General features: G+C 45.8%; 1 protein-coding gene across 1 annotated transcript in view; it reads right to left on the bottom strand.

Moving 5' to 3' along the window:
- Positions 1 to 10,552: 10,552 nt before the first annotated feature.
- The window catches only part of fam228a (family with sequence similarity 228 member A), a 45,725-nt gene continuing 38,586 nt past the window's right edge, over positions 10,553 to 17,691 (bottom strand). Inside the window, exons 8-10 of the mRNA XM_045212902.1 lie at positions 15,392 to 15,472; positions 11,143 to 11,339; positions 10,553 to 10,676 (exon numbers count right to left, since the gene is read on the bottom strand). Of these exons, the coding sequence (XP_045068837.1) occupies positions 10,661 to 10,676; positions 11,143 to 11,339; positions 15,392 to 15,472 (294 nt within the window). The 3' untranslated portion in view covers positions 10,553 to 10,660. The remainder of the gene's footprint in view (positions 10,677 to 11,142; positions 11,340 to 15,391; positions 15,473 to 17,691) is intronic.

Below are 17,691 nucleotides of genomic sequence, written 5' to 3' on the forward strand. Positions count from 1 at the left end.
TGTCTGAGGACTGTAGGGAGAAGGCAGAATGTCTTAAACTAGGGAGAAGGCAGAATGTCTTAAACTGTAGGGAGAAGGCTGAATGTCTGAGGACTGTAGAGAGAAGGCAGAATGTCTTAAACTGTAGGGAGAAGGCTGAATGTCTTAAACTGTAGGGAGAAGGCTGAATGTCTGAGGACTGTAGGGAGAAGGCAGAATGTCTTAAACTGTAGGGAGAAGGCAGAATGTCTTAAACTGTAGGGAGAAGGCTGAATGTCTGAGGACTGTAGGGAGAAGGCTGAATGTCTGAGGACTGTAGGGAGAAGGCTGAATGTCTTAAACTGTAGGGAGAAGGCAGAATGTCTTAAACTGTAGGGAGAAGGCTGAATGTCTGAGGACTGTAGGGAGAAGGCTGAATGTCTTAAACTGTAGGGAGAAGGCTGAATGTCTTAAACTGTAGGGAGAAGGCAGAATGTCTTAAACTGTAGGGAGAAGGCTGAATGTCTGAGGACTGTAGGGAGAAGGCAGAATGTCTTAAACTGTAGGGAGAAGGCTGAATGTCTTAAACTGTAGGGAGAAGGCTTAATGTCTTAAACTGTAGGGAGAAGGCTGAATGTCTTAAACTGTAGGGAGAAGGCTGAATGTCTGAGGACTGTAGGGAGAAGGCTGAATGTCTTAAACTGTAGGGAGAAGGCTGAATGTCTGAGGACTGTAGGGAGAAGGCTGAATGTCTGAGGACTGTAGGGAGAAGGCTGAATGTCTTAAACTGTAGGGAGAAGGCTGAATGTCTGAGGACTGTAGGGAGAAGGCTGAATGTCTGAGGACTGTAGGGAGAAGGCTGAATGTCTTAAACTGTAGGGAGAAGGCTGAATGTCTGAGGACTGTAGGGAGAAGGCTGAATGTCTTAAACTGTAGGGAGAAGGCTGAATGTCTGAGGACTGTAGGGAGAAGGCAGAATGTCTTAAACTGTAGGGAGAAGGCAGAATGTCTGAGGACTGTAGGGAGAAGGCTGAATGTCTTAAACTGTAGGGAGAAGGCAGAATGTCTTAAACTGTAGGGAGAAGGCTGAATGTCTTAAACTATAGGGAGAAGGCTGAATGTCTGAGGACTGTAGGGAAAGGGCTGAATGTCTGAGGACTGTAGGGAGAAGTCTTCAGTTTTTTTAATTTTTATAACCTGTTTTTCCTTTAGCATTATGGGGTATTGTGTGTAGATTGATGGGGGGAAAAAAACAATTTAATCAATTTTAGAATAAGACTATAACGTTAAAAAATGTAGGGATTGGAACGCTGACTGCGAGCCAGGCCTAATCGCCCAACATCAGTGCCCGACCTCACTAATGCTCTTGTGGCTGAATGGAAGCAATTCCCAACAGCAATATTCCAACATCTAGTGGAAAGCCTTCCCAGAAGAGTGGAGGCTGTTATAGCAGCAAAGGGGGGACAGACTCCATATTAATGCCCATTTTGGAATGAGATGTTCGACGAGCAGATGTCCACATACTTTTGGTAATGTAGTGTATCTTACCTGTCATATGAATATCCTTTTCTGACTCAAATAGAATTCCCTCAAGATTGCTCTGATATCCACATTTTTGGGATTACAATTCACACACCTACTGAAGCTGTATCGTGTGTTTTATAATTCCTGGAAATATAGAATTCTGTCAGACCAACGTTTCAGACATGTCAAGTTCATTTAATTGTACTTTTTTACCTCTAATCTTTAAAATCTCTCTCTCAACCAGTGAGTTACCCACCATTGGGTCCATCTCCAGGGTTAGAAGGTTCTCCCTTGTGAGGCATATGTGGCCATCTTTAATGATCAATGCATTGTGTGGCCTGGCTCTCATCCAATACATAGTTGATCTAGAGATGAAATACGTGTTTTACGAAACTTCTAGTAAATGAATTAGAAGGAAATCATATAAAACACACATTACTTCCATATTCATGTATTCAAACAATAGTTTTAAGGAACAAAAAGAAGTTATGCAACTGTGTTTCTCCTTCAGAGGATGACCTCCCAGGGTCCTTATTGAACTGCAGGGCTTGACATTCACACTGGCTTTGAGGGATTCCTATGGTGCACTGATGGAAAACGGAGATGGTGTGATTAGAATCAGGGGCGCAACTTTCACTGGGGGGACCAGGGTTGGGGGTACAGGAGGACCAGGGTTGGGAAACACTGCTTTAGACACACTACACTTGGTAGAGTGGTTGAAGCTCTGGAGATATCTTGATATCAAGATAAAAGACATCAGCATACACTCCAATGAAAATAATATATTTGAATGCCAAATGTACTGCTTGAATGTCTTTTCATAGTGAGTGAGCTCAAGGATCAACCTGAAACTTTTGATGCGGAGGTGAACGCTGAGGAATTCTCGGAATCTGTCTTTGGAGAGGGTTGCCAGTGGTTTGATTTTACGTAAGTATAAGCAATCGATTCATACATTGGATTGCACATTAGATTCATACATTGGATCGTACATTAGATTCAAACATTGGGCTGTAACATGCCCAGGAAGCATTAGCATTAGCCTCCCCCGGCTCCTGTCCACACTGTGCCCTTTTCACTATGAACAGCCTCCGTCGCAGGCTAGCACGCCAAGCTAGCACGCCAAGCTAGCACGCCAAGCTAGCCTGAGTCAACAGAACCCTAACATTGGGGCTGGCGTCCCCGATGACTCATCAGAGGCCATGGATATCCCCACGGGTAATCCTGATGGCTAGCGCTAGCTGGGGCGACCAGCTCGATGCCGTTGCCCCGCTGTTAGAGGACTCCAGCAACAACCTCGCGACCTCCCTGCCCTGCTTCCTGATAGGAGACAACAATGACAGCCTCCTTTCGGAATCATCTGATGGAGATGAAGACTCCTTCATCCCCTCAGGCCAGGCCACCAAACCTCCTGCCGGGGAATCCGAAACCGGACACACAGGTTGGGCTCCACCCCCACCAGCTCTCTGTGTGGACCTGCAGGACATGTGCAAATGCCCTGCGGATAAACTGGTGATTCCTTGGCCCAATGCAATAGCAGAGACCACCACGTCCCGCTACGAGGGTAAGAGACTACCCAAAGCCAAACGGGCGGCCAGGCAATTACTACCAGTCTTCCCAGAATGCCTGGAGGAGATTACCCGTACACCTTTCTCCTCCAAGAACCCTGTCCAAGGTGGATCAGTGTTGGACTGCGTTGACATGGAAGGGATTGGGCTTGCCCACATGCCCCCCATTGAACCACTGGTGGCTTCCCATCTACACCCACCTTACCAACCAAGTACGAGCGCTTCCAGTCCTCCGCGACAGAGATGATCTACAGGTGGGTCGCCACAGTGTGGAGGGCTCTCAGCACTGCCTCCATGCTCTCGGCATACCAAGCTGAGGTACAGGAGGAGATAGCGGTCACATCGGAGCCGGGTTTATGGGACAAGATCTGAATTGCCACAGACCTCAACCTGCGTCTACTTAAAACCACCGTCCAGGTGTCAGGAAGAGCGATGGGGCTCATGATATTGCAAGAGAAGGCGCGATGGCTCAATCTATCCACGGTGTCTGATAGTGAGAAGCTGAAGATCCTGGATGATCCAGTAGACCCTAAAGGCCTTTTCCACCGTCAAAATGATTCAGAAACGGTGCGAGGAGAAAAAGAGGGAGGGTGAAGCCCTACAGCTCTGTCTGCCCAGGAAGACACAGACCAGTGCCTACCCTGTGCCTCCCCAGTGCCTCCCCTGTGCCTCCCCCGTGCCTCCCCAGTGCCTCCCCTGTGCCTCACCGCACCTTTTCCCAGGCTGCAACAGGTCGACCCCCGTCAACCTTTAAGATCCCCAGAGGCCCAGCCCCCCAGGTTGTGAGCCCAGGGCAGCAGAGAACCTTGGACCCTAAGGGCCCCTGGTCTAAGAAGCCTCCCTTCCCACCCATGGCACCAAGGAGCCAGCCGGTTCCTAACCCCACCCAGGGGAGGAAGAAGCAGTTGGCCTACCGGTGTCCCCTCCGCCAATCTTGAGCTTGTTCCAGGGTGCAAGTTCCCAGGCACCTCAGTGTTCTTTCCGGCATACCGGGCCCAAGATGGTGGCAACAGAGTACAACCCAAAGAGGAGAAGAGACAATGTTCAGGTGGATGCTCCTACAAGTCCCCCCTCCTGTCTCATAAACACTCCCCAATGTCAGTTCACATAAAACATTTTAACACTAGCGCATCCAGGCTTCAGGCCAAGGCCGCAGTCAGACATGTTGTTTCTCACAAAATCAAAACAAACAGGGTGCCTCCCTATAACGCCACCAAAAGGTGCTATCGCTCCTTCTATGGTGATAGGCCACATAAGCGCTCTCCCGGTGCGGGCCAGCCGAGCATGCGCAGTGCGTCTTTGGGGGAAATTCCCGTCAGCCCTCTCTCGGAGCGGAGAGAGAACTGGCGGGCATGCGCAGGGTCATACTGGGTACAGGGCACTATAGACAGGGGATACAGACTACAATTCGCTGTCACCCCGCCTCATTTCAAGGGATTCATACACACTCAGGTTCAGGGGGAATCAGCGCGTGTCCTCCAGTAAGAAATCACATCGCTAATTGGGATAAGGGCAATAAGAATTGTTCCTTCCCAGCAAAGCCACTGCGGTTTTTACTCTAGATATTTACTGGTTCTAAAAAAGGGGGGGCGGCATACACCCGATCCTAGATCTAAGCGCTTGGAACAGGCACATGAGAAAGTACACGTTCAGAAGGTTGACACACTGCTCTGCTATGTTCTGTGCGCCAAGGAGATTGGTTCGTATCCGTCGACCTGAAGGATGCTTACTTTCACATCTCAATATACCCTCGTCACAGGTTTAACCCTAGATTCGGCATCATTCAAAGCTCGCTTTTCAGTGGAACGTCTAAGAACATTCCAGAATTGCCTAGCACTGTTTCGCAGAGGGAATCTGGTCTCTTTCAAAACATACCTGAGGCTGCTAGGTTTGATGGCATCGGCTTTAGTAGTCATCTCATTAGGACGCCTGAATATGAGAGGGTTTCAACGCTGGGTCTCTCCTCTGGGTCTGAGCCCAGGCTGCTACTGGTGAATGTAGGCTGCTACTGGTGAATGTAGGCTACTACTGGTGAATGTAGGCTACTACTGGTGAATGTAGGCTACTACTGGTGAATGTAGGCTGCTACTGGTGAATGTAGGCTACTACTGGTGAATGTAGGCTACTACTGGTGAATGTAGGCTGCTACTGGTGAATGTAGGCTACTACTGGTGAATGTAGGCTACTACTGGCGAATGTAGGCTACTACTGGTGAATGTAGGCTACTACTGGTGAATGTAGGCTGCTACTGGTGAATGTAGGCTACTACTGGTGAATGTAGGCTACTACTGGTGAATGTAGGCTACTACTGGTGAATGTGAGGCTACTACTGGTGAATGTAGGCTACTACTGGTGAATGTAGGCTGCTACTGGTGAATGTAGGCTACTACTGGTGAATGTAGGCTACTACTGGTGAATGTAGGCTACTACTGGTGAATGTAGGCTGCTACTGGTGAATGTAGGCTACTACTGGTGAATGTAGGCTACTACTGGTGAATGTAGGCTACTACTGGTGAATGTAGGCTACTACTGGTGAATGTAGGCTACTACTGGTGAATGTAGGCTACTACTGGTGAATGTAGGCTGCTACTGGTGAATGTAGGCTACTACTGGTGAATGTAGGCTACTACTGGTGAATGTAGGCTACTACTGGTGAATGTAGGCTGCTACTGGTGAATGTAGGCTACTATTAATATATGTCATGGGGATACTGGAGAGACGTGCCTTGTGCATCTGTGCATCTGAGCCACCCTCCCCTTCTTGGACCGTGGCATCTCTGAGCCACCCTCCCCTTCTTGGACCATGGCACCCCCGCGGCCTCTTCAATGGATTAGTCCACTGAGACAGGTGAAAATCAGACAGCTGTCATGTGTGCCATGAACATGTTTTATCTACACTGAACATAAAGATAAAAGCAACATTTTAAAGTGTTGGTCCCATGTTTCATGAGCTGAAATAAATCATCCCAGAATTTTTCCATACAAACATAAAGCTTATTTCTCTCAAATGCTGTGCATACATTTGTTTACATCCCTGTTAGTGAGCATTTCTTATTTGCCAAGATAATCCATCCACCTGGCAGGTGTGGCATATCTCCCAGTGCCTGGTGGAAAGCAGAATGTACCAGGTTTTCCTCTAAGATTTTGCCTGTGCTTAGTTCCATTCAGTTTCTTTTTTTATCCTGAAAAACTCCCCAGTCTTTAACTATTACAAGCATACCCATAACATTATGTAGCCACCACTATGCTTGAAAATATGGAGAGTTGTACTCAGTAATGTGTTGTATTGGATTTGCCCCAAACATAACACTTTGTATTCAGGACGAAAAGTGAATTGCTTTGCCACATTTTTTGCAGTATTACTTTAGTGCCTTGTTGCAAACAGGATGCACGTTTTGGAATATTTTTATTCTGTACACACTTCCTTCTTTTCACTCTGTCATTTAGGTTAGTATTGTGGTGTAACTAAAATGTTGTTGATCCATCCTCAGTTTTCTCCTATCACAGCCATTAAACTCTGTAACAGTTTTAAAGTCACCATTGGCCTCATGGTGAATTCCATGAGCGGTTTCCTTCCTCTCCGGCAACTGAGTTAGGAAGGACGCCTGTATCTTTTTAGTGACTGGGTGTATTGATACACCATCCAAAGTGTAATTAATTACTTCACCATGCTCAAAGGGATATTCAATGTCTGCTTTTACATTTTTTTTACCAATCTACCAATAGTTGCCCTTCTTTGCGAGGCATTGAAAAACCTCCCTGGTCTTTGTGGTTGCATCTGTGTTTGAAATTCACTGCTCGACTGAGGGACCTCACAGATAATTGTATGTGTGGGGTACAGCACGGGAGATTGGTGGCACCTTTAATTGGGGAGGATTGGTATAAAATACATCAAACACCCAGTCACTACAAAAACTACAGTTTTCAGGTGTTTTCAGCCATTCCATTTGTTCCATTCTGGACATTATTATGAACCTTCCTCCCCTCAGCAGCCTCATGTGGGGTACAGAGATGAGGTAGTCCTTCAAATATCATGTTAAAACAAAAAAATCATGTTAAACACTATTATTGCACACAGAGTGAGTCCATGCAACTTATGTGAGCAAATTATTACTCCTGAACTTATTTAAGCTTGCTATACCAAAAGGGTTGAATACTTATTGACTCAATACATTTCAGCTTTTCATTTGTAATTAATTTGTAAACATTTCAAGGCCAGTGACACAATTTCAATGTAATCAATTTTAAATTCAGGCTTTAACACAAAATGTGGACAAAGTCAAGGGGTGTGAATACTTTCTGAAGGCACTAGGCGTTGCCTGAGTGAGTGTGTTTGAGAGATACACTTTGTAAATGTAAACAAATGTGCTCCCAACATTTGAGAGAAATAAGCTTTTTGTGCGTATTGAACGTTTCTGGGATCTTTTATTTCAGCTCATGAAACATGGGACCAACACTTTACATGTTACGTTTATATTTTTGTTCAGTGTAGATAAAGAACGTTCATGGCACACACGACAGCTGTCTGATTTCCGCCTGTCTATTTGATCTATGTTTTTATTCAGTTAATACAGGTAACGAGTTCAAACAGGTGCAGTTAATACAGGTAATGAGTGGAGAACAGGAGGGCTTCTTAAAGAAAAACTAACAGGTCTGTGAGAGCCGGAATTCTTACTGTTTGGTAGGTGATCAAATACTTATGTCATGCAATAAAATGCAAATTAATTACTTAAAAATCATACAATGTTGATTTTCTGGATTTTTGTTTTAGATTCCGTCTCTCACAGTTGAAGTGTACCTCTGATAAAAATTACAGACCTCTACATGCTTTGTAAGTAGGAAAACCTGCAAAATCGGCAGTGTATCAAATACTTGTTCTCCCCACTGTGTGTGTGTGTGTGTGTGTATATACATATACATATAGGTAGGGATAAGGCAACAGGATGTATAAAACAGTGGTAGTCAACACAGTTATGCAAAAAGGTTCAATGCAGATAGTTTGGGTAGCTATTGGTTTACTATTTAGTAGAAGCTGTTCAGGGTCCTGTTGGTTTCAGACTTTGTGTATCGGTACCGCTTTGCCGTGTAGCAGAGAGAACAGTATGACTTTGGTGGCTGGAGTCTTTGACCATTTTTAGGGCCTTCCTCTGACAAGTCTGGTATAGAGGTCCTGGATGGCAGGGAGCTCGGTCCCAGTGATGTACTGGGCCTTACGCACTACCCTCTGTAGCACCTTTCGGTCGGACGCCGAGCAGTTGCCATACCAGGCGGTGATGCAGCCAGTCAGGATGCTCTCAATGGTGCAGCTGTTGACGTTTTTGAGTATTTGAGGGCCCATGCCGAATATTTTCAGCCTCCTGAGGGGGAAGATGCGTTGCCGTGCCCTCTTCACGACTGTGTTGGTGTGTTTGGACCATGATAATTCCTTAGTGATGTGGACACCAAGGAACTTCAATCTCTCGACCTGCTCCACTACAGCCCTGTCGATGTGGACGAGGGCGTGCTCGGCCCTCCGTTTCCTGTAGTACACGATCAGCTCCTTTGTCTTGCTGACGTTGAGGGAGAGGTTGTCTGACCTCCTCCCTGTAGGCGGTCTCATCGTCTTCGGTGATCAGGCCTACTTCCGTCCTGTCATCGGCAAACTTAATGATGGTGTTGGAGTTGTGTGCGGCTGCGCAGTCGTGGGTGAACAGGGAGTAGAGGAGGGGACTGAGCACGCACCCCTGAGGGGCCCCCGTGTTGAGGGTCAGCTTGATGGATGTGTTGTTACCTACCCTTACCACCTGGGGTCGGCCCGTCAGGAAGTCCAGGGTCCAGCTGCAGAGGGAGGTATTTAATCCAATGGTGCTTAGTTTAGTGATGAGCTTGGAGGGCACAATGGTGTTGAACGCTGAGCTGTAGTCCATGAACAGCATTCTCATGTAGGTGTTCCTTTTGTCAATGTGGGAAAGGGCAGTGTGGAGTGCAATAGAGATTGCATCATCTGTGGATCTGTTGGGGCGGTATGCGAATTGGAGTGGGTCTAGGGTTTCTGGGATAATGGTGTTGATGTGAGCCATTAGCAGCCTTTCCAAGGATGTCATGGCTACTGACCTGAGTGCTACGGGGCGGTAGTCATTTAGGCAGGTTACCTTCGCATTCTTGGGCACAGGGACTATGGTGGTCTGCTTGAAACGTGGGTATTACAGACTCGGTCAGGGAGAGGTTGAAAATGTCAGTGAAGACACTTGCTAGTTGTGCCATGCATGCTCTGAGTACACATCCTGGTAATCCGTCTGGCCCCGCGGCCTTGTGAATGTTGACCTGTTTAAAGGTCTTACTCACATCGGCTATGGAGAGCGTGATCACAGAGCACAGTCGTCCGGAACAGCTTGGGCTCTCATAAATGGTTCAGTGTTGCTAGCATCGAAGCGAGTATAGAAGGTATTTAGCTCGTCTTGCGTCACTGGACAACTCACGGCTGGGTTTCCCTTTGTAATCCGTTATAGTTTGCAAGTCCTGCCACATCCGATGAGCGTCAGAGCAAGTGTAGTAGGATTGTTTGCTTTGCCTGTTTGATGGTTTCTTATTCCCTATATTTATTTCACCAGGTAAGTTGACTGAGAACACATTCTCATTTTACAGCAACAACCTCAGGAATAGTTACAGGGGAGAGGAGGGGGAGGGGGGATGAATGAGCGAATTGGAACCTGGGGATGATGGTGTAAGGACCATATTCGGAATCTAGCCAGGACACCGGGGTTAACACCCCTACTCTTACGGTAAGTGTCATGGGATCTTTTAGTGACCACAGAGAGTCAGGACACCCGAAAGACAGCACCCTACACAGGGCAATGTCCCCAATCACTGCCCTGGGGCATTGAGATAAAAAAATTGACTAGAGGAAAGAGTGCATCCTACTGGCCCTCCAACACCACTTACAGCAGCATCTGGTCTCCCATCCAGGGACCAACCAGGACTGACCCTGCTTAGCTTCAGTGGCAAGCCAGCAGTGTACTATTTTTGATCAGGGCCCATAGTGTGTAATTTGGGATGCTGTGGCCAGAGAGGCCAGGGGTGTAATTCACTGGGAACCAAACGAGGAGGGACCTACCCAAATGTGTCCAATGTTTTACGACGGTGTGCGCCTAATGAATACACCGCTGGTACCATGTGATCATGTCTAGTCCCACTGCATCCTGGGATGGTTTGGACCAATAAATAAAACTTATGTGATCTGCCGTATGCCCTCTCCTGAGTCCTGACTCTGTGGTCTCCAGGCCAGTGTTCATGCGATGTAAACATTATGACGGGATTCAATCAAAGGTGCGTTATTGACAACAAATAGCGCTGTCGACATTGTCCCTTTTAAAGGCAATTACATCAATGTGCACGAAGATCGTATTAACAGTAAACAATGTCTGCTCAAGCGTGAATTACCCTTGTCGACAAAGAGACGATTGAATACCCGCCATAGTGTATCTACGGTTGCTGTTCATATTTCCCAACAGTGACACCACACTACAGAACGCTGTGCTCTCAAGCCCTGTTTATTGGTAAGAGAGGTAGAGGGTCATTATCCATTGTAGGACCAGCAAGGTGTCTGCAGACATCTCCCGTCAGGTGTGACAGTGGCTATGGTCTGGGCGGCCTTGGAGGACGAGAAGAGAGCAGAGGATACAGGTAGATATTATAAACACACACCTTCTTAGGTAGAACCACATCTCTCCTGGAACAGGTAGAACAATAGTGTGCTCCTAATCTCAGCTCGTTACCTGTATAAAAGACACCTGGGAGCCAGAAATCTTTCTGATTGAGAGGGTGTCAAATACTTATTTCCCTCATTAAAATGCAAATCAATTTATAACATTTTTTACATGTGTTTTTCTGGATGTTTTTGTTGTTATTCTGTCTCTCACTGTTCAAATAAACCTACCATTAAAATTATAGACTGATCATGTCTTTCTCAGTGGGCAAACGTACAAAATCAGCAGGGGATCAAATACTTTTTTCCCTCACTGTATAACAGGTAGAACCACATCTGTCCTGGAACGCTTCCATTTATCCTATCATTGGATTCTTAAAAGGCAAAGTAAATCGTAGTGTCTAGTATGTACCTGTCAGGCCTCCATAGGGCAGTCTCCACCTCCACTAGAGGTTCTCTGGGGGTGGAGCTCCGGTGAGTGGTCGGGGCCAGGAGGGGCAGGTCAACTGACCTCAGGTGAGGGTGTGAGGTCATGGGGTCAGTGGGAGGGGCCAGGTGAGGCAGGTTATGCTGGAGGAGCTGATCTACCTGGCTGTGTGTGTACGATACCTGTCGGAGAGAAAGAGGAAGAGGGGACACCTTTACATAGCTAACAGTCACACCTTTACATAGCTAACAGTCACACCTTTACATAGCTAACAGTCACACCTTTACATAGCTAACAGTCACACCTTTACATAGCTAACAGTCACACCTGGGACACACCTTTACATAGCTAACAGTCACACCTGGGACACACCTTTCCATAGCTAACAGTCGCACCTTTACATAGCTAACAGTCACACCTTTACATAGCTAACAGTCACACCTTTACATAGCTAACAGTCACACCTTTACATAGCTAACAGTCACACCTTTACATAGCTAACAGTCACACCTTTACATAGCTAACAGTCACACCTTTACATAGCTAACAGTCACACCTGGGACACACCTTTACATAGCTAACAGTCACGCCTGGGACACACCTTTCCATAGCTAACAGTCGCACCTTTACATAGCTAACAGTCACACCTTTACATAGCTAACAGTCACACCTTTACATAGCTAACAGTCACACCTTTACATAGCTAACAGTCACACCTTTACATAGCTAACAGTCACACCTTTACATAGCTAACAGTCACACCTTTACATAGCTAACAGTCACACCTTTACATAGCTAACAGTCACACCTTTACATAGCTAACAGTCACACCTTTACATAGCTAACAGTCACACCTTTACATAGCTAACAGTCACACCTTTACATAGCTAACAGTCACACCCGGGACACACCTTTACATAGCTAACAGTCACACCTTTACATAGCTAACAGTCACACCTTTACATAGCTAACAGTAACACCTGGGACACACCTTTACATAGCTAACAGTCACACCTGGGACACACCTTTACATAGCTAACAGTCACACCTTTACATAGCTAACAGTCACACCTTTACATAGCTAACAGTCACACCTGGGACACATCTTTACATAGCTAACAGTCACACCTGGGACACACCTTTACATAGCTAACAGTCACACCTGGGACACACCTTTACATAGCTAACAGTCACACCTGGGACACACCTTTACATAGCTAACAGTCACACCTGGGACACACCTTTACATAGCTAACAGTCACACCTGGGACACGCCTTTACATAGCTAACAGTCACACCTGGGACACACCTTTACATAGCTAACAGTCACACCTGGGACACACCTTTACATAGCTAACAGTCACACCTGGGACACACCTTTACATAGCTAACAGTCACACCTGGGACACACCTTTACATAGCTAACAGTCACACCTGGGACACACCTTTACATAGCTAACAGTCACACCTTTACATAGCTAACAGTCACACCTGGGACACACCTTTACATAGCTAACAGTCACACCTGGGACACACCTTTACATAGCTAACAGTCACACCTGGGACACACCTTTACATAGCTAACAGTCACACCTGGGACACACCTTTACATAGCTAACAGTCACACCTGGGACACACCTTTACATAGCTAACAGTCACACCTGGGACACACCTTTACATAGCTAACAGTCACACCTGGGACACACCTTTACATAGCTAACAGTCACACCTGGGACACACCTTTACATAGCTAACAGTCACACCTGGGACACACCTTTACATAGCTAACAGTCACACCTTTACATAGCTAACAGTCAACATGTAATACAGAATCAGGCTCATGCTTTCCTTTATAGTTTCCTTCCCTTTGCTATTTGTCAATAAAGTTTCAGGTCTTCTTTTTGACAGCGTAGGACCGCCCTCTTAATACCTGTCTGACAGCGTAGGACCGCCCTCTTAATACCTGTCTGACAGCGTAGGACCGCCCTCTTAATACCTGTCTGACAGCGTAGGACCGTCCTCTTAATACCTGTCTGACAGCGTAGGACCGTCCTCTTAATACCTGTCTGACAGCGTAGGACTGCCCTCTTAATACCTGTCTGACAGCGTAGGACTGCCCTCTTAATACCTGTCTGACAGCGTAGGACTGCCCTCTTAATACCTGTCTGACAGCGTAGGACTGCCCTCTTAATACCTGTCTGACAGCGTAGGACTGCCCTCTTAATACCTGTCTGACAGCGTAGGACCGTCCTCTTAATACCTGTCTGACAGCGTAGGACTGCCCTCTTAATACCTGTCTGACAGCGTAGGACTGCCCTCTTAATACCTGTCTGACAGCGTAGGACCGCCCTCTTAATACCTGTCTGACAGCGTAGGACCGCCCTCTTAATACCTGTCTTTTCCTTTTATCCTTCATGTGATTGAAGGAACAGCGGGTCCCTCAACGCAGGCGTGGTGACCTGGAAGAAGTGAAACCAATCAACATATTCATGGTTCATAACATATTCAGGAAGAGGTGGAGACCCGCACACTGTAGAATAAAATGATGAAATCCCAAACGGAGGCTTAAATGCTAAATAGAAAATGCAGAAAATAAATGAAAGGTGAAAACAAAACAAACGTTTGGGCCTCAGGCCGTCGTCAGCGGGGAGGTCGGCACCCACACCTGGCTTCTAGGTCAAGGAGAATGAAAGCAAGAAAACACATCAGAAAATCTATGAATCAGCACCTGGTAGAATATAATGTATGATCTAGATTATATACAAAAGCAGACAGAGAAACATCATCATTTATTGCTTCTACATATTACCATGGGAACGTTTCCTCCGAATAAATAAGGGTAAATAGAGTAGGGAGCTAGAGACACCAATAGATGGCGGTATCGAGCACCAATAAGAGGCAATATACCAGTTAAAGAAAAGGCTTCAATAACTTTCTTGCACTGTGATTATTTGGGCACCATGATGTTCTATTAAACATCTTTTATTTTGCATTCAAGCCTCAGTTTTAGATGTATTCCTTTCTTCGACAGTGTGTGGGTCTCCATCTCTTCCTGAATTCTTATTTTGACTCCTACGCACCTGGAACAGACCCTATTCAGTAGTAAGGATCTTAAAAGAGCGCAGACGGCCTCCTATCATTCATAACATATTCAACAATTCAACCATCCAATATATATATATATATATATATATATATATATAACTGACTAATGTATAGAATTTATTACACAAGTTCTACAGCACAACGGTACACACTAGACACTAGTTGTCTACATTTAACATTTACATCATTTAGCAGACGCTCTTATCCAGAGCCACTTACAGTTAGTGAGTGTATAAATTTTTTCATACTGGTCCCCCGTGGGAATCGAACCCACAACCCTGGCGTTGCAAGCGTCACGCTCTACCAACTGAGCTACACGGGACTACAGTGTAAAACTAACAATGACTCAATACCTCATTGCCTTCTGGGAACGCTATGAAGTCCAAAAGTTATAGGCTGAGCTAGAAAGTTGGCTGCCAGAAGTATTACAACGTAAATATACTTTTAATCCGTCTGTCTGCAAATTTCAAGACATGGCATATGGGGGTGTAGTGAGATCCCCCGATGGGTTGGACAATACTTTCTGGTCCGTAGTCTTACCATAAAGTAATGAGGTCTGTAGCATAATGAGGTCTGTAGCATTATGAGATCTGTGGCATAATGAGGTCTGTAGCATAGTGAGGTCTGTAGCATAGTGAGGTCTGTAGCATAATGAGGTCTGTAGCATAATGAGGTCTGTAGCATAATGAGGTCTGTAGCATAATGAGGTCTGTAGCATAATGAGGTCTGTAGCATAGTGAGGTCTGTAGCATAATGAGGTCTGTAGCATAATGAGGTCTGTAGCATAATGAGGTCTGTAGCATAGTGAGGTCTGTAGCATAATGAGGTCTGTAGCATAGTGAGGTCTGTAGCATAATGAGGTCTGTAGCATAGTGAGGTCTGTAGCATAATGAGGTCTGTAGAATAGTGAGGTCTGTAGCATAGTGAGGTCTGTAGCATAATGAGGTCTGTAGCATAGTGAGGTCTGTAGCATAATGAGGTCTGTAGCATAATGAGGTCTGTAGCATAATGAGGTCTGTAGCATAATGAGGTCTGTAGCATAGTGAGGTCTGTAGCATAGTGAGGTCTGTAGCATAATGAGGTCTGTAGCATAATGAGGTCTATAGCATAATGAGGTCTGTAGCCTTACTGTAAAGACCTGAGGTTGGTTGATGTGCAGGTGGAAGGGGTTGTACTCCTGGGGGTCATAGTTCTCCAGAAACACAAAACCCTGGAGAGGAGGACAACACCCTTAGTCATCCTACATTTTCCTAACATATAGTCTGTGTTCAACACGGCTGTCAAATGGTGTTACTGTAGGGTTATCTTGGAGTTACTGTAGGGTTATCTTGGTGTTACTGTAGGGTTATCTTGGTGTTACTGTAGGGTTATCTTGATGTTACTGTAGGGTTATCTTGATGTTACTGTAGGGTTATCTTGGTGTTACTGTAGGGTTATCTTGGTATTACTGTAGGGTTATCTTGGTGTTACTGTAGGGTTATCTTGGTGTTACTGTAGGGTTATCTTGGTGTTACTGTAGTGTTATCTTGGTGTTACTGTAGGGTTATCTTGGTGTTACTGTAGTGTTATCTTGGTGTTACTGTAGGGTTATCTTGGTGTTGCTGTAGTGTTATCTTGGTGTTACTGTAGGGTTATCTTGGTGTTACTGTAGGGTTATCTTGGTGTTACTGTAGGGTTATCTTGGTGTTACTGTAGGGTTATCTTGGTGTTACTGTAGGGTTATCTTGGTGTTACTGTAGGGTTATCTTGGTGGTACTGTAGGGTTATCTTGGTGTTACAGTAGGGTTATCTTGATGTTACTGTAGGGTTATCTTGATGTTACTGTAGGGTTATCTTGGTCTTCACCTGGTTGTAATCTGGTTATCCTCCTCCACCGTGACAGTAGCTTCAGTGACTTCCGTCTCGCTTCCGCATTGTCTCCGTGCTGCTGTGCTGTTTGTTGCTACTTGGCTACCTGCCAAACTATTCACGTTTTACTTTTAATAAACGTTTAATCAATCTCTGTGTTCAACAAATTTACCAACTTTTTAGTTTTGTCCTCACTCATCTTTTTTCGTTAAACTTTTTCACCCCGGACGTTTTATCCCGAGACAGAAGAGTCATTTTCCTGTGCGTTTTAGCTGCCAATTTTACTTTATTTTCCTTTTTTCCATCGCAACTTTTTTCCCTTATTCAACTTTTTCACTCCGGACGCTTTATCTGGACATGGTTCGTCAACATCTTCAACAGCCGAAGCTAAGTAGTAACATTAACATGATGTCTTCTAATTGCAGTCGCTGTACTCATAATATACAGGAGAACGATCGCCTTACGGCGAGAATAGCTGTGCTACAAGCCCAGCTTCAGACGCAATCGTTAGGCAAGGGTAATTTCAGTGTAGGAAAGGAAGAAACAGCGTCTGTGCCACCAGTAAGTACAGACAGTAACGTTAGTATAAATCCCCCCGCACAGTCCCCGCAGCCGGACAACTTTCTCATGGCTTCTGGAGGGAAATACTGTTGGAATGCTCAACCGGTGTCGCTCATTCAGCCGACAGAAACCTTCAACCGGTTTTCCCCATTATGTAGCGAGTCGGAGTCTGAGTCTGAGTCTTCTCTTGTCTCTACTCCTCCCGTTACGGGGTCTGAGACGCCGAAGGCTCCACCATTAGCTCTGACAAATTGAAAACCCTAGTCATTGGCGACTCCATTACCCGCAGTATTAGACTTAAAACGAATCACCCAGCGATCATACACTGTTTACCAGGGGGCAGGGCTACCGACGTTAAGGCTAATCTAAAGATGGTGCTGGCTAAAGCTAAAACTGGCGAGTGTAGAGAGTATAGAGATATTGTTATCCACGTCGGCACCAACGATGTTAGGATGAAACAGTCAGAGGTCACCAAGTGCAACATAGCTTCAGCTTGTAAATCAGCTAGAAAGATGTGTCGGCATCGAGTAATTGTCTCTGGCCCCCTCCCAGTTAGGGGAAGTGACGAGCTCTACAGCAGAGTCTCAGCACTCAATCGCTGGTTGAAAACTGTTTTCTGCCCCTCCCAAAAGATAACATTTGTGGATAATTGGCCCTCTTTCTGGGACTCACCCACAAACAGGACCAAGCCTGACCTGCTGAGGAGTGACGGACTCCATCCTAGCTGGAGGGGTGCTCTCCTCTTATCTACCAACATAGATAGGGCTCTAACTCCTCTAGCCCCACAGTGAAATAGGGTGCAGGCCAGGCAGCAGGCTGTTAGCCAACCTGCCAGCTTAGTGGAGTCTGCCAATAGCATAGTCAGTGTAGTCAGCTCAGCCATACCCATTGAGACTGTGTCTGTGCCTCGACCTAGGTTGGGCAAAACTAAACATGGCGGTGTTCACCCTAGCAATCTTATTAGGATAAAGACCTCCTCCATTCCTGCCATTATTGAAAGAGATCGTGATACCTCACATC

This window comes from Coregonus clupeaformis, unplaced genomic scaffold (genome assembly GCF_020615455.1).
Source record: "Coregonus clupeaformis isolate EN_2021a unplaced genomic scaffold, ASM2061545v1 scaf0062, whole genome shotgun sequence".
Taxonomy (NCBI): domain Eukaryota; kingdom Metazoa; phylum Chordata; class Actinopteri; order Salmoniformes; family Salmonidae; genus Coregonus; species Coregonus clupeaformis.